This window comes from Acanthopagrus latus, chromosome 16 (assembly GCF_904848185.1).
Source record: "Acanthopagrus latus isolate v.2019 chromosome 16, fAcaLat1.1, whole genome shotgun sequence".
NCBI lineage: Eukaryota > Metazoa > Chordata > Actinopteri > Spariformes > Sparidae > Acanthopagrus > Acanthopagrus latus.
This window is the reverse complement of record NC_051054.1, coordinates 8489212-8509827: the sequence shown is the minus strand read 5'-3', so window position 1 is coordinate 8509827 and position 20616 is coordinate 8489212. Positions and strand designations below refer to the sequence as shown.

At 42.2% G+C, this 20616-nt stretch overlaps 1 protein-coding gene across 1 annotated transcript; it reads left to right on the top strand.

Moving 5' to 3' along the window:
• The first annotated feature begins 3708 nt into the window (after positions 1-3708).
• LOC119005210 (otoferlin-like) lies at positions 3709-19150 on the top strand. The gene is made up of 41 exons (XM_037072775.1): positions 3709-3779; positions 4235-4361; positions 4457-4511; positions 4689-4820; positions 4958-5020; positions 5123-5207; positions 5295-5454; positions 5670-5856; positions 5961-6147; positions 6411-6634; positions 7066-7174; positions 7523-7706; positions 7901-8021; positions 8136-8236; positions 8533-8623; positions 8722-8838; positions 8957-9109; positions 9196-9385; positions 9604-9728; positions 9836-9970; positions 10890-11051; positions 11138-11257; positions 11346-11507; positions 11656-11818; positions 12034-12107; positions 12290-12316; positions 12421-12552; positions 12669-12741; positions 13525-13634; positions 13779-13916; positions 14098-14229; positions 14335-14462; positions 14568-14738; positions 14835-14995; positions 15164-15306; positions 15411-15499; positions 15597-15695; positions 15803-16044; positions 16172-16350; positions 16474-16574; positions 17761-19150. The coding sequence occupies exons 1-41, from the start codon at positions 3734-3736 to the stop codon at positions 17939-17941; spliced, it is 5379 nt and encodes a 1792-aa protein (XP_036928670.1). The 5' UTR covers positions 3709-3733; the 3' UTR covers positions 17942-19150.
• Positions 19151-20616: the final 1466 nt, after the last annotated feature.

Genomic DNA, 20616 nt, shown 5'->3' with positions numbered 1-20616 from the left:
AACCACATTCATCATGACAGCACTGAGTAGATGTAATCTGTTTTGTTTCCTTAATAAGCCCATTTCGAAGCCATTTGAGAAAGTGGATGCACCATGGAGGCACAATTGTGCCATAAATAGGCCGAACCATTTTGTCCATGTAAGTAGGGCAGCATGCAGAGGTTTAGTGATGCAGAAGACATTTAACACATAAAATAAACAAGTTAAACATTCAGATTTTGTCCAATGAATTTTAGGTACGTTTCTGGGGTCATCTGAGGTCAAATCCGCCTGGGCCCTACGTGCTTGCTGTCGAGTGCAGCGCCGCCCCCACCGACGCCAACAATAACAATGCCCTTTGGCTTTGTTTCACTGATGGCGCTTGCCAAACTCCTCCATCCAAAAGTCTGCGGTGTGTCATAAGGATACTCTACACCGTGGTCAGCTGGTGCGCCCACAGAGTCACTGGAGCACAAACGAGATGGTGATAACCCGCCTACAACCAACCGCCCAAAAAGGACTTTGGACACTGGACCTACATGGGATAAGATTGCATGGTTGGTATCAAGTCATTCCGTGGCTCACCCTAGACGGCATTGTCAAAGGTGTCAATTTAAGGGCTTGGTTGCTTGCTCATGCATATTCATCAGTGTAACCTAATTATACACCCAAAATACAAATAAAAACTCACTTCTATTTTGAATAAATGTCAGTGTTCTTAGCTGATGTCTTAGCGGATGTCTTGCACCTAAGAGGACTTGTTTCTTCTCAGAGGTTCTTTGACATAATGCAAGGTTAATAGTAATGTAATAACTATCGTCTTAATTAAGTTTTTTCTCTTTATCAGACCCTAAAAGTCATCCGTGACAGACCGCCGTGGTGGCCGATGTCAACTTCAAAGTGTTTAAAGTTGCATACGATGACAACACCCGTCAGAGAGCGAGGTTAGTATATTAGACCACAGGGGCGAACAGTAACTTTGCACGACCGGTGACATGGTTACCGGCCTTCCTGGAGGATCTGGGACATCTCCTCAACCCCTCGTAGCTGTTATTGAATCAGGTAATTAAGGGCAGAATCCCTCAGCAGTTTGGTCAGGTTGGTGTCACTGGGAGTATCACACACTTCCGGGTGAGCAGAAAGGGAAAAGGATGCATCTGTCACAGTTCTAGGTTAAAACAATAAAAACTAGTTGCATAAAGTTAAGTGTTGTTTTGTTTTAAACACAGTGATTAAATAATGATTTATATATGTGTTCTTGAATGTAGATTACTATAATTTCCTAAAGCAAGTAAAAAGTGACCATGTTTACTCAATCTAATAATGATAATAATGAGAGAATGTGTTTTCCTGTTATTCCCTCAGACGGAAATCTATTTCTTTTGTTGTGAACAGTGATACCTCCTCATAATGAGGATGCCACATGCAACACTGACTGGAGCCCTTAAATAATTCAGGACCTTGTTTCATCGGACACCAGCAACTTTAGACTTTGACGTATGGCTTACAGACTGGCTGTATGTGTAATTGATGAGATGATGAGTTGTACTTTGGCATCCAAAAGAAGCTGCATTGAACAGAAGTTGCTAAATGCATGTGGCATCTTAGCAAAAATAAGCATAATCAGTGCTTTTGATACTGCTCAGTAAAGTTTGCAGAGAAACACGTGCCAATTTTTTTGTTTATTCAAGAAAACCAACAGCACCAGTGTGATTCAAAACTGGCCTCAGTTTTAATACGCTAAGGCTCAAACCTGAATGGATTGGACACGCAGGGCATTGCAAATAAGTATGGACACCTCTGGGTGATTCCATGACAGGAGACAGTGTGTCTGCACCGAGGCCCGATTTGGAGCCGCATCCTGTTAAAGATTAAAAAGGGAGCATTCTTCCAAGTAGGCTGAGCTGACATTTTGTTTACTTCCATGAAATCCTACCACCAGTGACGAGGCAGTAAATTGGTTTCCTCACGCTCACCCATTTTGAAGCTTTCTGAGTGAACCCCTGTTTTTATGTTACTAATGATAGATAAATGCAACGTGACAAAATGTTTTTGAATGTAACCTGCAAAAGGCAACACATTGTACTTTGTGACTAGTCATTACTTTAGTTAGGATCAATTTGATGTATGCAGAAGTCGCTGGTTGGCTTTACAGCGGCCCTCTTAAACAATGATTTAGTATGATTTTAGTAAAAAGTTGTATCTTTTCTTTTGTTTTGCGAGCAGCCTGTGTGGATTGGCAGATTCCGCTCACAGTGACGTCTCTCAGCAGAGCCTAGTTATAGTTACCAGTCTCGGGTTCAACACTCATGCACTATTCATCGGCGTATCACATCACTCCTGCCCAACTTCAGACCTGGACAAACCCAATTCTTTTCTGTACAACTTTACCTTGCTGCCTTATTCTTACTGCTGTGTAAATGTCTAAAATGTGTATGTAGTATTGCTCCCACCTTAGAGAGAAAAGAAGACGTTGCTGTTTCCCTTGCAGGGAACCTCCTGGAGCTACTCACAGGAGGGAGACGAGAGCATTATTTTCTTGTATGGTACGTATTATAACATCATACTGTTTCCTCTGCTACATCACGTCAAGTAAAGATCAGGTGTAACAAGCAATTTCTTGGAGTTTAGGCCTCAAAGGTTTGCAGAATACCTGAGAGAGAGTTTCTTCAATGAGGGGTTTTCTGAGGACTAATATTTGTGCTTTGTTTGGATACGATAGAAATATTTATATTTGCATTCTAGTTCTTTTGCACTTTTTGACTGAATAATGGTTGTCATACACTTCTTGAGTGTTTGGCTGTGCAACACGCAGGTCATATCGTCTCATCATTGCCATTCTTTGTCTCTGCTGAGCTCCTGGTTTTGGCAAAGTTTCAAATATTATGAGATGGGTTAAAAGATATATACACGGTGCTTGTTTTTACTCATTTACAACTTTTACACAGAACTCTGAAAATGTAAAGAAGATATTCCAAGAGTGAATAAGATTTGGGAAATAAGTGTCAGCCCTTCATGACGGGCTGTAGGTCATTTATCCTTGACAAATGCCGATCTTGAAAACAACTGAGACTTTTCATGATTTTTTTTTAGTTTAAGCTCTGCAAAGGGCACTCTGCTGAATAATTACAGTGGGGTAATTATTTTAGGAGTATTATTTTTCACAGTGCATGTGAAATGTATCCTGTTTATGTATTAAGGTCAGCTGATTTGAATAATTGAAAGCTCCTTTTGAAGGCTAAACCAGGCGCTGGTGGCACGCAGTCATCCCTCTTAAAATGACAACGCCGATGATCTACATGAATTTGGTTCTGGCATTTTTAAATATGCGTCCCAACTCATACGTTTTTGGATTAGAAATAAAAATGCATTCAATGATTTAGATGCTCTTAAATATTTAGGCATTTTCCAGTTGCTCTGCTTGACAGCAACCTGATAGCAATTAGTTATCAACCTCCTTCTATCTCTAAGACATCAGAGGAGAGTGTCGCGGCTTAGTTGTTTGTCTCGGCTTTACTCTCCTGTTCAGGCCGTTAAAGTGGGGTTCTGACAACAAAACATGCATTGGAATTGAGTTAACGTGCATAAAACGCTTGTCAACTTCCCTGGATTTTCAACTAGTTAAAAGCAGGTTATTAAAGAGATGTTCAGCTTGTTGCATCAACAAACAGACAGGACTGTTTCCTTGACCAGAGTGCAAACCTGTTGTCTCTTTCAATTTCTCTGCAGAGCAAATAAAGGATTGTTTTGAGCCATGAAGCGCAGTAAGCACCGTGGACACAAGGAGGACAGAAATGGAGGTATCAGTAGCTAAGATGGATGACAGAAGATAAGGTCAAATAAGCAGGAAGTCCTGGCTAATATTACAAACTCATATTGGCTTACAACTCCTTTCAAAGTGCTTCAGCCAACTTGAGAACAGTTAGTTAAACCAAAATACCAAAGATAGTTTTATTGTGAAAAATGCAATTGACCAATCTTGCAGTAGACTGAAATGTATTCACCAAGTATTATATTTTATCATCATCTTTGTCATCTTCTTTCTAATTTTAAATGTTATGTTTGACCATTTCCACTTGTCATAATTTGTCACCAACTTTTACAAAAAAAGGAAAACCTCAGAGTGGACTTCAAAATAAAACCAAATGTCTGAGCAGGACTGCTGTTGTAAAACTGAAAGCTTTCACTGTCACCATTTTTAGGCATTTAATTTCTCTGCAATTTGACTTTATCATGTCCTTCATATGATCTCCAGATGAGCCAGCTATTCTCGAGACGGAGAACCTGGATCGTCAGGGCATGTTCATGGGAGGAGGCCCAGATCCCGACACCATCTCGCTGGCCTCAGTCACAGCCGTCACCGACAATGTCTCAAATAAGAGGCGAGCTTGTTTCTTCTGTGTGCACGACTGCCTTCTAAACATCATGTGAATCCATCTAAAGGGTCTTACTAATGTCTGACATCATTGGCTTACAGATCAAAACCAGACATAAAGATGGAGCCCAGTTCTGGAAGACCAGTAGATTACCAAGTAAGATCAGTCTTACCAATCATTGTATTGTTCCAGATCTTTAATCATTGTAGCCTGTGTTGATGATTTACTGACCTTTTTTTTTGAGAATATGATAAAATTGCTTTGTTGATTTTAAGTTTAAGTCACGACTGGTACATAATCAGTCTGTCACATTCTTGATCATTTCATTTGCAGGTCAGCGTGACAGTGGTTGAAGCCAGGCAGCTGGTGGGCCTGAACATGGATCCAATGGTCTGCGTGGAGATCGGAGAAGATAAGAAGTACACCTCGATGAAGGAATCAACCAACTGCCCGTACTACAATGAAGTCAGTCATTACAACATAGTGTATCACCAACCCTGAAAAGCTGGGACACTGTGTAAAACATAGATTCAAACAAAATGCAATAATTTGCACACAAACACACATGCTAACAATGTGTCATTAACTATTTCTTTCTCCAGTATTTCGTGTTCGACTTCCACGTCCCTCCAGATGTTATGTTCGACAAAATCCTGAAAGTGTCTGTAAGTTGAGTTGCATTAAACTGATTCATATGATTGCTTGTGTAGATAAGACAACTGTATCTAATGTCGCCATGTTTGTCTCCCTGACCTGAAACCCTTTAGGTAATTCACTCCAAAAATCTTCTGCGCAGTGGAACACTGGTTGGATCTTTTAAGCTGGACGTCGGCACAATCTACTCCCAGCCTGGTAAAGAACCATTGAAATCAGCTTTCTTATCAAAAAAAAAAAAAAATGTTGTACTGACATTTTAGTGAATTTTTGTCTGTCTTGCAGAACATCAGTTCTACCACAAGTGGGCTTTGTTGTCTGACCCCGATGACATCTCAGCGGGCTGTAAAGGCTACGTTAAGTGTGATATTGCAGTTGTGGCCAAAGGAGACACTATAAAGACTCCACACAAGGCCAATGAAACAGATGAAGATGACATAGAGGGGTAACTAAATTCTATCTAAACGTTATTCTTTATTATTGTGGACAAGGAATCCTGGTGAACTTTGCAGAGATGGACCAATAGTGTTGTTTGGGAGTGCAATAACTGCAAATGTTCAAAATGTTCGATTCAAGCAATTGACGTAATGCAGAAAAGCATTTTTAGCTCAGATGTGAAGCTGTTTGTTATGAACTAACTGTGTTCAACTTCTGTTACAGCAACCTTTTATTACCAGAGGGGGTGCCTGCAGAGAGACAGTGGGCTCGTTATTATCTGAAGATCTACAGAGCTGAGGGACTCCCCAGAATGAACACCAGCATCATGGCCAATGTCAAAAAGGCCTTCATAGGAGAGAACAAGGACCTGGTCGATCCTTATGTTCAAGTGCAGTTTGCTGGGCAGAAGGTCAGTAGTATGAAGGATCCTGAAACGTTCATTGCCCTCTGTTTTTGACAGTACAATTTCTGACTTAATTCACGTGTCCTTATGATTGTAATGTGTGATTACAGGGGAAAACGTCAGTTCAGAAGAGCTGCTACGAGCCCATCTGGAACGAGCAGCTTGTTTTCACAGAGATGTTTCCACCGCTGTGCAAGCGCATGAAGATCCAGATCCGCGACTCGGATAAAGTGAACGATGTCGCTATAGGAACACACTTCCTGGACCTACGGACGCTTTCTAATGATGGAGACAAAGGTGACATATAATTTTTTTATTTCCATTTTTTTTCCTCCTCAGTCAATTGTCAACTCTGCTTCTGGGACACTACGGTTCTTCTCACCTTTCATGTTGCAGGCGTCATGTTCATAATAATTGTGTATTCACAAAAAACAACAAGGTTAATCAGCTTGATCACTAAATATCCTCTCATAAGACTGAATTTAATTGGATTTTGGATTTGCAATATCCATAATTAGTAGATTATCAATTACAAATCCTATTTATTCTTTATCCTTCAGGCTTTCTTCCCACGCTGGGACCTGCCTGGGTCAACATGTACGGCTCCACTCGTACCTACACCCTGATGGACGAGTACCAGGAGCTAAACGAGGGGCTCGGAGAGGGCGTGTCCTTCAGGGCCCGGCTGCTCATCAGCCTGGGCATGGAGATCCTGGACCCGTCCTCACCTGACATTACCAGCTCCACAGAGGTGCAGCTGGAGGGAGTACCCAACATCTCAGAGGTGGGTCCCTGCCTGGATGGGCAGCCATGCAGAGGAAGTTAATTGTCAGTCCTGCTGACAGGTCATTGTGCTGTGGTTGTTATGAATTATTCATTGTCTTTATTTAGCCCACCTTGTGCATTATTAATTTGCCTTCAGCATTAATGTAGCTTCTTTTTGTTGGTGGACAATGTAAGTCACACACCAAACTCAGATGAGCACAGTGGGACTGTTATCCCAAGTCCCTAGGGATACCATTGGCACTGTCCAACAGCTTGTATGACAGGGTCGTCCCTACGTTACTTTATGTCATCCAGTCAAAAGTTGTCGAGTAAAGTCTCCTATTACTGTCTAAGTTAGTAAGTTTCTCGCTTAAGACAGTGAGGCCATGTTTACCCACATCAACTCACACTGGTTTGTCTCTCTTTTTTTTTTTTTCTTTTTTTTTTCAGACCGCTACCGGGAAGGTTGAGGAGTTTTTCCTCTTCGGCTCTTTCCTGGAGGCGACAATGATCGACAGAAAGATTGGTGATAAGCCCATCAACTTTGAGCTCACCATAGGTATTTTCCATTATCTTCTCATTATCTAATTTTCCTAATTTTCACTCTAATTTTGAGCATAATGCACTGACAAATGTGCTTTTATTTTAATTTTTTGTAAAAATCTCTACCGCTGAGCTTGATTTACGATTGATCACAAGCCATTACAGGTTAAACTTGGCCCCATTATTCCATATTATTGGGCCTGAATGACTCATATAGGTACCAAAAGGGATCTACTGGACCAATTCCCAAACTTTCTGTATCTGTGAGTTATTGAGACGCCAAATAAAGGAAAGGGAACATGTTTAAACACATCATTTCCATTTAAAGTAATAATGACATTTAAGAGTGTGACCCATGTGACAGGTTATTACGGGAACGAGATTGACGGGGTTGGCAAGCCAAAAACAAAGGGGAAGAAGGGGGGAGGAGACGGTGAAGAGGAGGAGACTGAACTGATCCACAACTCCAGCGAGGAGGAGATGGACGACGACGGGGATCTGACTTCAGTGGCGACTACCCCTCCAATGAAACCTGTCATCACCGATCGGTCAGAGCAAAAATACCACCACCACTGGTGCAAATGATAACAAAATGAATAAACAAATAGTATTTAGTTAACAGTGCATGTGTCTTTTGAAGTTTGCATATCAGAGTTTCTTCCCTCCCCTTTTTGCACCTCATTCAGCATCACAGTTTTTCTTTTTTTATGCATTTTAATGTGTTTCTCATTTGTATTATCAGAAACTACTTCCACCTGCCATATTTTGAGAGGAAGCCGTGTATCTACATCAAGAGCTGGTGGCAGGACCAGAGGAGGAGGCTGTACAACGCCAATATCATCGACAACATTGCAGACAAACTGGCAAGACTCACACTTTATCAATAACTAGATGAGCAAAGTATTAGACAAAGTTAGTACGCACTATTAATTTGCAGTAAAATTGTACTCACTTAGTGTCGACATCTTTCTTTACAGGAGGATGGACTGAATGATGTGCAGGAGATCATTAAGACGGAGAAGACCTATCCTGAGCGCAGACTGAGAGGCGTCCTGGAGGAGCTCAGCCAGGGCTGCAAGTGTGTGATCATGAAACTTAAAACCGTGATCTCAAAAAAAGTTGGAACTCTATGTTAAGCATCTTTTTTTAAGATCTTTCTCGATTTATATTCAATTGAAATCAGGACAAACACAAGATTGTTCACATGCAAACTAGTAAACATTATTGTTTATTTGTAAAAATGTGTAGATGCAACACACAATGTGAGAAGATCCATAGTGTCCAAACTTTTTTTAAACTGGGATTTGTAGTCATTTTGAACAGTCTAATAGGTTAAAAGAGTCTTCATCACTGACTGAGTGCCACTTCTTCCAGTCAGTTTCTTGCGCTGGCGAACAAGGATACGAACCAGTCTGGCAGAACTAAACTTGACAGGGAGAGACTGAAGCTGTGCCTGTCAGAAGTGGTACGTCAACCAAAAAGGAGCTGTTGCTTTTTTTTTCTCTTCTGCTTGTTTGTTATTAATATTTGTCTCGCTAAATGCTCTGCTGTCTCCGGGTGCAGGAGAGCATCGGCCAGCAAGCTAAAGCCATGAGGTCGCAGGTGAAGAAGAGCACGGTGAGAGATAAAATCAAGCTGGCTCAGAACTTCCTCACAAAGCTGCGCTTCCTGGCTGACGAGGTGAGATCTACAGCAATCATGTCTGCCTTTTACAAACAGTATCTGCTGTGCCTGCTCGTTTCACCTTGGTCCTTTCGTGTTGATGTGATGATGATGTGAGCCTTCATTCTCTCTGCAGCCTCAACACAGCGTTCCCGATGTTTTCATATGGATGATAAGCAACGGGAAGCGCATCGCTTATGCACGCGTTCCCTCCAAAGACCTTCTTTATTCCACCGTAGAGGAGGAGAAAGGGAAGGACTGCGGCAAAGTCAAGACAATCTTTCTCAGGGTGAGCTTACACTGAATGTAGTAAATCTTTTTTTTGGAATGCTGCAGCTTCTGTAATGGTGCTGTCTTTCCCCTCACAAACTAAAGATCCCTGGTAAGAAAGGTTTCGGGCCTGCCGGCTGGACAGTGCAGGCCAAGATAGAGATTTATCTGTGGCTGGGTCTGAGTAAACAGCGTAAAGACTACCTGTGCGGCCTGCCCAATGGATTCGAAGAAAATAAATTGTCCAGAGGACCTGGCATGCCGTGCTCGCCTCCCATCAGCCTCACATACATGAGTAAGACCGTTGACCAATTCCATTTTTTTTCCATTATTATTTGTTAATTTTATGTGTGTTATCAGTTGACAAAACAATGATAAATCACCTTCTCCACCATGTTTTTGGGCCATTATGTTAGGGTAATTCTAATATCACCTCTGCAAATCTCTGTACTTTGATGGAACGGATTGAGTATAGGTATATGGTTGATATTGAGAATCTTAATCCATCCACAGTGAAGCAGATCTTCCAGCTGAGGGTCCACATGTACCAGGCTCGCAGCCTGTTTGCTGCTGATAGCACAGGTCTGTCTGATCCCTTCGCGAGAGTCTTCTTCTCGACCCAAAGCCAGGTCACTGAGGTGAGCATTCAGGATGTTTTTCAGGAAGTCAGCCGTCAGCTTGAAAATGTGAGTCGGTGCATCACAGATCTCGAATCTTCATCAGTTCCTTTTTTGCCTACGTCTAGGTGCTGGCTGAGACGCTGTGCCCGACGTGGGACCAGCTGCTCGTCTTCGAGAACGTGGAGCTGTTTGGAGAGGCCACCGAGCTGAGAGACGACCCTCCTATTATTGTCATTGAGATCTATGATCAAGACACAGTGGTAAGAGTGGTTTCGAAAACAGAGACGCCCGTCTCTTTCCATTTGTGTCAAAGTGAGCGAATAGTCTGCCTTCACACAGCTTGAGTTTCCAGATAGCAATCGTCCTTCCTTATCATCCTAATAATTTAAGAGCCTGCCTGTCTTTCAGTTGAGATGTGAGAGTAAACATGTCACCTAATGAGTCTAAAAACAACAGCGTGTGATGTTACTTTATATTGTTATTAATACAAGACCTAAGCCACTTTTGTTAGCCTTAATGACAACCTGATATGATTTGTATTTGAAAGAATGCTTTTGCTGACTGTCAATTCTACATTTGCTCCTGGCAATAACACCATTGCTTTGGATGACCCTGTGGATAAGTAGAGTGTGGATTCTGATGGCTTGGTATACTGTAGCAGCACTGCAATGTGTGCAGAGTAGATTGTATAGAAAAGGCATGCAAGAGGAGTAAGCAACGTCCATAAGGATTGATGGACCCTCCTTGATCAACTTAGACCTGTTGCATCCCTTTAACTTAAATGTTGTGCTCTCTGTATGTGGCCGACAGAGAATTGGGACTCTTTATAACCACTAACTGCAAGAGAGATTTCATATTGTATGTTCTTAAAAGGCACATAAACACACGTCTGTTTTGCAGTTCACTGGTTATTCCAGCGATGTTGTTTTTTGTTTTACTTTTACCTTCCATGCTCTTTTATTTAGCCTCCCTAGAAACATGCGCATCCCAAGCCATGTTTCTTCCTTCTGACAGGACAAATCAAATAGTTAATGATTGCACCATAAGCGACCATGTTATCTGAACTCTGATGGATTGGAAATGGTAGGCTAAAAAGACCATTCTTTCAAATATTCAAACCAGAATTCGTGTTTTGTGGTGCGGATGTCTTCAAGGTTTCTTTTGCTCCTATGCTTCCAGGGTAAAGCCGACTTCATGGGGAGAACATTCGCCAAGCCTGTGGTCAAGATGGCGGACGAGCACTACGGTCCGCCACGCTTCCCTCCGCAACTGGAGTACTATCAGATCTACCGTGGGAACTGCAGCGCCGGAGAGATGCTGGCAGCCTTTGAGCTGCTGCAGGTCAGGCTGTCAGATACACAGGGGGACTGTTTACTAAAGTTAACCGATCGTATTGAAAGTTAAAGATCGCTTGTGTCTTGAGCTAGATTGGCCCCAATGGGAAAGCTGACCTGCCTCCCATAGACGGTCCCACGGATATGGACCGAGGCCCGATCCTGCCTGTACCGCTGGGGATCAGACCAGTGCTCAGCAAATACAGGATTGAGGTGAAGACTTCGTCTCAGCTCTAACGTCTTTCAGTAAGAAAATGAAAGTACCACAACAACAAAATCACTGAACCTCCCGAACTCTCAGGTTTTGTTCTGGGGCTTGAGGGACCTGAAGAGGGTGAACCTGGCCCAGGTGGATCGGCCTCGTGTGGACATCGAATGTGCCGGAAAGGGAGTACAGTCTGCCCTCATTCCCAACTACAAGAAAAACCCCAACTTCAGCACCCTTGTCAAGTGGTTTGAAGTGGTATTTTGTCATTTAAATTTATCCAATAGATCATATTCATGCCAAATGCACTGGAAAACACGCACTGAGTGTGTTGCTGATATTCAAAAAGAAATTCCCACATAAATGACTGTCATCGACCAAATTAATTCTGGATTTTGTGTGTCAGGATTTGCCTGAGAATGAGCTGCTTCACCCGCCGCTGAACATCCGAGTGGTGGACTGCAGGGCTTTTGGCCGCTACACTCTGGTTGGCTCTAACGCTGTCACCAGCCTGCGGAAGTTCATCTACAGGGCAACAGACAAGCAGGCCAACAACTACTCCACAACAGGTATTAAAACCATTAACAACATTGTTGTTAATGAAGAACAACATAAACCAAAGTCCAAACACCAAGAAAGAAGAGCACTACACAACCTTTTTTTTTCTTAATGTCTAATATTAAATGTATTTCTGTGTCCCTGTGTGGCACTTTGCCTTGGCCATGTGTCTAAATTGTGCTTTGTTGATGAACTTCCCTCACCTTGTTATCTTTCCATCTTTCAGAAGAAATTATTGTCATCAGCATGGAAACTGAGCCGTCTTGTAAGAAGATGGACACTGTGGTCAAGCTAGACTCTGTGAGTCCTGTCTTTAAATCTTTATGTAACCTTGATTCAAAGAGTCATTCTCAGAAAGGGCACATTTAGAACAGACAGCCTTACAGACAGGACAAACAGCAGCCTATTTTTTATGAAAACCATTTTGCGCTGAAGGAAGTCGTCACATTATGTAACATTACGCAATTTGTTTTTCTACCCAGTGCTCTGATGCGGTGGTCAAAGTTGAGGTAAGCAGAGTGCTTTTTAAAGATTTGTTGTGCTGTTGCAAAAGCCCTGAAGCTTAACTATGTTTATTGCATCTTGTGTAAAAAACAAACAAACAAATAAAAAGGACGATGATAAGGACGGAAAGGGGAAAAAGAGGAAGAGGAAGAAGGGCGATGAGATCGAAGAGGAGGAACTTGACGAGAGCATGTTGGACTGGTGGTCCAAATATTTTGCCTCCATTGAAACTTTGACAGAGGTGAGTAACAGGAAAACGGCACGGCCAGTTTGAGTCTTTGAGTGAACTCAGTTCTTAAACTTGGATCTCGTTCTTCTTGATGGATCCGGTTGAGATGTTACCTTCTGCTCCCACAGGCTCTCAAGGCTCAGGAAGCTGCTCTGTCAGATTCAGAGGATAAAGATGACATGGACATTGCAGACGGCGGAGGTAAAGCCAGAGAGTTTGTTTCCTGTTGTCATTTAAAGTTTTACATGCATGCTTTCGTGTACCTCTGTGCCAAGTAGTTACCGCAAGTTCTCTTTGCCTTGATACGGCGGATTGCCAAATCTGTGATGTTTTGAAGTCATACGACAGAGATGAGAAACAACAACAAATGCTCTCAGATAATAGTTTCTCTGTTGTTTATGCATGTTCATGTTTGTGTTGTTTTTTTTTTCACGAGCTGACTAACTCTGATTGTCGTTTTCTTCTACAGTGCAGTAGAGAACCTCTTAGATCCTCCTAGCCCGAGAATGCCTCCATGTGTAGATGCTGACATGAATCCAAATTTCCATACGTGCGACCGCCGCCTTTTTCCTCTCCCACACGTGCATATCATCCGTATGCCTACCATGAAAGTTGTCAATGAAAAAATGAAAAAAAAACCCACAGATAATGCAGTTTGACGACAGGCATTTAATTTAGTGATATATCATGCGTGCAAATGTAGTATACTGCACTTCACGACCTCACTGTGAATTGTAATGAAAGGAAACAATCGTGAGCTTCTCTTTACTTTCAAGAACACAGTGGCCTGTCTGGAGGTTCCTGTCGCACCACCAAGTATCCCCACTGAACTATATACTTCAGTAGTATATAATTCACTGGTATGCTTGTCATATGCAATAACAACTGGTTTCTGGCAACTTTCATGTGGAATTCATGTCTTGAGTGCTCTGTTCCTTCATCCCCCCCTTCTTCACGCTGTCCTCACCACTAACCTGTACTCAGATATCAAACCTGATGACTCTCCCGTAAAAGGCACCAAGAGAGGAAAAGGCAAGAAGAAGAAGATGCAGGATCCGTTTGAGAAGAAGAAGCCGAAGCTGGATGAGCTGAAGGTACGGGTCTCTGTGTCTACGCCACAGCCTGAAGCAATTCTCATTCAGTGTGGGTTAGGGTTAGTGTCATCCCGAATAAAAGTGCCACATTCTGAGAAAAACATATTAAAAATGAATGGATGTTTTGATCATTTCTGTGTGTAGGTGTACCCGAAGGAACTGGAGAGTGAATTTGACAGCTTTGAGGACTGGCTCCACAGTTTTAACCTGTTTCGGGGGAAAGGCGGCGATGATGACGACCAAAACGTGACGGATGAGGACAGAATTGTTGGAAAATTCAAAGTAAGAACACAATGTTTGAGTTATTCTCATGAGGAGCTCATCACAGATTGTGTAGCGGTGCTCTATAATGACTCAACTTAAACTTCAGTTCATAGTTATTTAATTGGAAACAGACAAATACATGTTGAACAATTGCTTGATAGATGGTCAAGTATTTTATTGTTTAACTATTTCCCTTTAGGGCTCACTGTGCATGTACAAAGTGTCGGATGACATGCCCAGAGACATGAGCTTCGACTCCAACATGGGAATGTTTCAGAACATTCCTCACAACGACCCCATCAATGTCCTCGTCCGCATCTACGTTATCAGGGTACATGTTCTGACCTTTTTTACAGTATAATGTGAATACTGTCGTCGATGTCTCAGATGATGAGAGCATTCATTTTGTTCTTAATTTGTCCGATTTCTTTGGTAGGCAACTGATCTGCATCCAGCTGACATTAACGGGAAGGCCGATCCATACATCGCAATCAGACTGGGAAAGTCAGAGATCAAGGACAAAGAGAACTACATCTCAAAACAGCTGAACCCTTTGTTCGGCAAGTGAGTGGAAATTCTTTGTTTCTGATCAGAGTATTGGTACTATATGATCCAACTCTTTTAATGTACATGAAAACCAGACAAACGATGTATTTCTCATCTTATCAGATCCTTTGACGTGGAGGCCACGTTCCCGATGGATTCCACACTCACCGTGTCGATTTATGACTGGGACCTGGTGGGAACCGATGATCTGATCGGAGAAACCAAACTTGACCTCGAGAACCGTTTCTACAGCAAACACAGAGCCACATGTGGCATTGCGAGTAACTACGCCATGTAAGAATCAACAGCCAAATATTCTATTTTACTGCCATGTTGGCCAGTTGTAATGGAGATTTATATAATTGTGACTACTTTTGCGCTTTACCGTAGCCATGGCTACAACGTGTGGCGAGACCCACTGAAACCCACACAAATCCTGGCTAAGCTGTGCAAGGACGGCAAGCTCGACGGTCCTCACTACGGCCCCGGAGGAAGAGTGAAGGTGGAGAACCGGGTCTTCATGGCACCAACTGAGATAGAGGATGAAAACGGTAAACGACCATTTCACTCGAACCCTTTTTGTTTCTCCCACTGCATTAAACTAATTATCTGTGATGGCGCAAGAAACAACTATCTCTGTACTTAACTGGTGTTTCTCTGGAGCAGCAGAGAATTGCGTGTGACTAAAAAACGAGTATTGACCAATTGGTTTTCCTCAGGTTTGAAGAAGCAGACGGAGGAACATCTGGCTCTGACCGTGTTGAAGCACTGGAAGGAAATCCCAAAGGTCGGCTGCAAACTCGTCCCAGAACACGTGGAAACCAGGCCGCTGCTCCACCCTGACAAACCGGGAATTGAACAAGTACGTCCTTCGGTGTGCTCGCGCTGGCTCAATTGCTGCCTTTCAGTCAAGGCTCTTACACATACTTTAAGACCAAACATCTCCTCGTGTTCATTCACTTTCAGGGGAGAATTGAGATGTGGGTGGATATGTTCCCTAAGGACATGACTGCGCCTGGTCCTGCTCTTGACATTTCACCGAGGAAACCAAAGAAGTATGTTCTCTGTATACACGCTACACAGTTGTAGCTAATCCAACAGCCAGAGGAGAGCTTTTATGGAAATAAATGCTTAATCAACGCTTGTGTGCAGGTTTGAACTGAGGGTGATCGTCTGGAACACAGATGAGGTCGTTCTGGAGGATGACGACATCTTCACCGGCGAGAAATCCAGTGACATATTTGTTCGAGGGTACTTATAAGCTTTGTGTGATTTGGATGGTGAGGAAAACAACCAATTATTTTAAACACTGCTTTGTTAAATATTGTGAATCTATCCTTCACCTTGTACTGGAACAGCTGGTTGAAGGGGCAGCAGGAGGACAAGCAGGACACAGACGTCCACTACCACTCCATCACCGGGGAGGGCAATTTCAACTGGCGCTTCGTCTACCCCTTTGACTACCTCATGGCTGAGGAGAAGATCGTCATCTCCAAAAAAGAGTCCATGTTTGCCTGGGACGAGACCGAGTACAAGATCCCAGCTCGCCTCAATCTGCAAGTGTGGGACGCTGACCATTTCTCAGCGGACGACTTCTTAGGTGCGGCGAACAGTCATTTATGCTAACATTTGGCTTTCGGTACATCTTACAGTGGAGCTCATTGGACCTTTGTCCATCCACTACTTCTTTATCATTCCCATCGTGTTCAATGATGTCTCTTTTATAGGTGCAATTGAGCTGGACCTGAACCGTTTCCCACGTGGTGCGAAGACCGCCAAGCAGTGCAGCATTGATATGGTGACAAATGAAGGAGAGATGCCCATGGTCTCCATCTTCAAACAGAAGAGGATCAAAGGCTGGTGGCCATTTGTGGCCAGAAATGAAGAGGACGAGTTCGAGCTCACGGTAAGCGACAGTAAAATGTAACCCGTAATGTTTGTCATAGCCGGGATCAAAAGTAAAAAGCTGGATGAATGTATGAAGAGCTGGACAATAGCTTAGAAGCACATGTTTTTGTTGTGCTTTTAGGGAAAAGTGGAAGCAGAGCTGCACCTTCTGACAGGAGAGGAGGCAGAGAGGAGCCCAGCTGGTGAAGGACGAAACGAACCAGATCCACTGGAGAAACCCAAGTATGAAGGATGTTCTGTCATCACCCCGCTACCCACATTTTTATTACTGAGCACTCTTTATCTATTTTTTCTTAAAGAGGACCTATTATGCTTTTTATTTTGTTGCTTTTAGCCTTGCAGTTAGGGGTCCTATTATCTAACTCTCCCCACCTGGGGGCCTGAAAACCATCCAAATCTCCCTTGGTAGAGGTATAAACAATTGTCCCGGCCCGAGCAGAGTCAGCTGTAGCTAAGAGGACCTCTAGCTGCTGCTGCTAACTGAGCTAACTAGCTAAGCAACAAATAAAACTCACCATAAAACATGATAAAAAAAAAAAAAAATCAGTGAATAAAGTTAGGAAGTTGTGTGTTTGTACAGTCAGAATACATGGTCCAATCACAAGAAAGGGGGCTTTTAAGGGACGGGGCCGTGAAGAGACAGAGGCTAAAGCGGTGAGTTCCAGACAGAAGTTAACTGAGAGGCTGCATAATGGACCAGTATAAGATAAATAAGGATTTTTTTAAAACTTTGAAACAGGAAACGCTATTCTAGTGGAGACACAGGATAAAAATATAGAGCTGGAAATGTGCATAATAGGTCCCCTTTAATTCCGTTGTTCAGTTTATTCAATGGCTTGGCTACTTTTCACCCTTGAAAACACATGGACACGCAAAACTAAAACGTGGTCTGATGCGGAAAAGGCCCAGAAATAACAAAATAAATCCTATGATAAATAAATCATCATAAACACATGACTAAATACAAAGATAAATCATTCATAAACCAAAGAACATGGGTTTCCTAACAATCATAAAACAAGCATAAACAAATTCCTAAACATTTATAATGTGACTTATAATAAAGAATAAAAATAAACCTCAATAAGCAATTTCCTGAACTGAGGAAAGACACTTATTTGCATTTACTTCAACCAAGCTCTGGACTTATCGCTACGATCTTCTTTCTTTACATGGTAAGTTGCTTGTCATATCTTTTTGTGAGTCGTCTTTAAGTTCTCAATATACTGTAAATTGTTTCTCTGACTTTTGCTTTGTCCTTGTATCAGTAATCTCAACTATATTTACATTTTTTTTTTTAAATACATCAGAAGAGAGCAACATTAGATCCATAAAGCTAAAAGTGTGTGTTTCTGAACATCTGTGTTTGTTTTTTTGTTTTGTTTTTTTGTTTTTTTAATCTCTCCAGCCGCCCAGACACCAGCCTTCTGTGGTTCCTCACTCCCTTCAAAGCCATTAAGCACTTGATCTGCACCCAGTACAAGTGGCTGGCCATCAAGATTGTCACTGCTCTCCTGCTGCTGGCCTTGCTGGCCATTTTCCTGTACAGCATGCCTGGTTACATGGTCAAGAAAATGCTGGGAGCTTGAGATGTTTCGCTCAGACACATCTGGAGAAGGTTCCAGCAGTTTCACTATCCAGATGGCTTCTAATCCCCCCCCTTCTCTTCTTTCTCTATATCCACAGTTTCTCTTCAGTGATAGCATTTTAGAACAAGTGTTACAATTTAAATAGACAATAAGTCATTGTATGAGCCGAGCGTCAAAGTGGAAGTAAAGACTTGGTGTGGACTCGTTAGTCTGCATTCAGAGGGTCTGACGAGCCAAAGGCAACACACACACCGCTTGATTTTTTCCCCCCAAAACAACTCGTTGCAGTCAAACGAGTCCTTGTCCCCTCTGCATTGATAGATTTATTCTATAAAGAGTGTATTTCACTTGATAAAGAGGTAATGACTGTAAGAACACTGCAAGCAACAACCGAAAGCAGCTACAGCTGAAGCTTGCAACCAAATCTCCATTTAAGCGAGCGATTAATCCATCTCTGTAGTGACGCTGACTCTTGAGTAATTATCAATATTCCAGTCACGTATGCACTGTTTTGGTTTGGTATAAATGAATGTTCGTTTGCACATCAAAATTTGACAGTATTTGTGAATAAAGCTGCAAAACAACCACACTCTCTGTTACCTCTCAGCAGTGTGTGTGTGTGTGTGTAAATGTGAATTTAGAGATCTGAGAAAGATCTAACCGATCTTGGCGGCTACGTTCAGATCTTAATATGCTCACACTCACGTGTCCATATCTATATTAAAAGAGTTACTGTTCTCTGGAATCATTCCTCCTCTCCATCCTGTGGCTGTGAAATGATGCCTCCGTAATGTGACTTCAATGCAAGTGATGTTGGACAAAATCCACAGCCCTTGATCCGTGCAAAAAATAATAGCATGAGAGGTCATTTGAGGAGCCAAAACAAGCCTTGTATCAGATTTAGAGCTGGATTTTGTCCTCCATTTCTTACAGCAGAGTCACAATGTAGTGATTATGCTTGTGTCTATGCTTAGTATAGACAAGGGGACTGATGAGTGGCAATCCACCCTGTAAATATTCAACGTTCAAGTCACATTTCTCTAGCAATATGACTCAAACACGTTCCTCTGTCTATCATAAGTATACACTCTAAAAGGAATATCTTCCCTGGTGTGGAGGTAAGCAGGTACTGCCTCAAATCATATCAGTGCTTAGTAGCAATCCTCCTTCTCTGTTTTGAATCCTGACTGTCTCTGGTGGCATTGCCTAATTCTGTCTCTGTGCTCCACCAGCCGCCCAGACATCGCCCTCCTCTGGTTCCTCATCCCATTCAAAGCTGCAAAGCACCTGATATGTGACCAGTACAGGTGGCTGACCATCAAGATCGTCACTGCCCTCCTGCTGCTGGCCATCTTGGGTCTTTTCCTCTACAACATGCCTGGTTACATGGTGAAGAAAATGTTGGGGGTCTGAGATATCTGCTGGATTTTACTGTTTCACACACCAGTGTGCAGTATTGACTTTCGATTTGTGAATAAAGCAATGACTGCAAACTTTTCCTGATCTTAGCTTCATATGTCTGGTGTTCTGTTCAAAAACCAGCACAAGTTACATTTATCTAAGGGTGTGCATTCAGTGATAATTAGAATTGTTTTGTGTACATTTTTGCAGTTCCAGATATAACTGTTTTTTTTTCTTGTTGCTTGAAATATGGTGTTGTTTGTTCATTTGTTGTCCGTTGCCCACCTGTTAAACGTACAACAGAGAAACTTAAGGTTTTATTGATTAAAAAAGTGAGATTATTAGAGTAGTTGGCTATACAAGCCAACTATGTTAATAATTTCACTTTTTTATTTGCCCTTCACATTGTATTGCTTGTACAATGTTTTTTCATGTTTGTGTCTCTGTATGATAACTAAAATTTGTGCATAAACTGACTTCTGAACTCTCCAAGTTGCGGTAGTCCTGTTATCTATGTATAAATGTCCTTGATTGTGTTGTATGTTTGAGAATGTATTATTATTTTTATTTAAATCCCCATTATTAGCAACATGGACAGAGTGTATCCCCCTTGTTCGCAAAATGACAAAAAGTTATCCCCTTTATTGGATAAAATGGTAAAAATGTTTCCCCCTTATTAGCAAAATGGACAAAATGGATCCCCGTTATTAACATACATGTGTGTAAAAAAACACTCCTTGCAATTTGTAACCCTCAAAGCTTGTTGAAAAAAGGAGATTGTTATATTGGATACTTACATTGAAACACAACCAGTGGATATTTGATCTGCGATAACGTTTCTAACGCACTGTTTGTCTCTGTGCTCCACCAGCCGCCCAGACATCGCCCTCCTCTGGTTCCTCATCCCATTCAAAGCTGCGAAGCACCTGATATGTGACCAGTACAGGTGGCTGACCATCAAGATCGTCACTGCCCTCCTGCTGCTGGCCATCTTGGGTCTTTTCCTCTACAACATGCCTGGTTACATGGTGAAGAAAATGTTGGGGGCCTGAGATATCTGCTGGATTTTGCTGTTTCACACACACAGAGAAATTGTTTCCCTTGTAAGTTTTCCTTGTGTTCTTGAAAGAGTTTTGCCACTTGACAGAAGACACCATCAAGTTGTAGATTATAAGTGATGCTGCAGCACTCAATACGGCAAGCTCATTTTCAAATTGACGTGTTATCGCTAAAATCCATTACTGCAATGTAGTGGGGAGAATTTGTTATTATTT

What these genes read in the sequence shown, in the direction of transcription:
- LOC119005210 (XM_037072775.1), top strand. Translation starts at nt 3,734, where the DNA reads ATGAAGCGCAGTAAGCACCGTGGACACAAGGAGGACAGAAATGGAG. An exon ending in CCCAAAGCCAGGTCACTGAG is followed by an intron (nt 9,729 to 9,835) that starts GTGAGCATTCAG and finishes GCCTACGTCTAG; the next exon opens with GTGCTGGCTGAGACGCTGTG. An exon ending in TCTATGATCAAGACACAGTG is followed by an intron (nt 9,971 to 10,889) that starts GTAAGAGTGGTT and finishes CTATGCTTCCAG; the next exon opens with GGTAAAGCCGACTTCATGGG.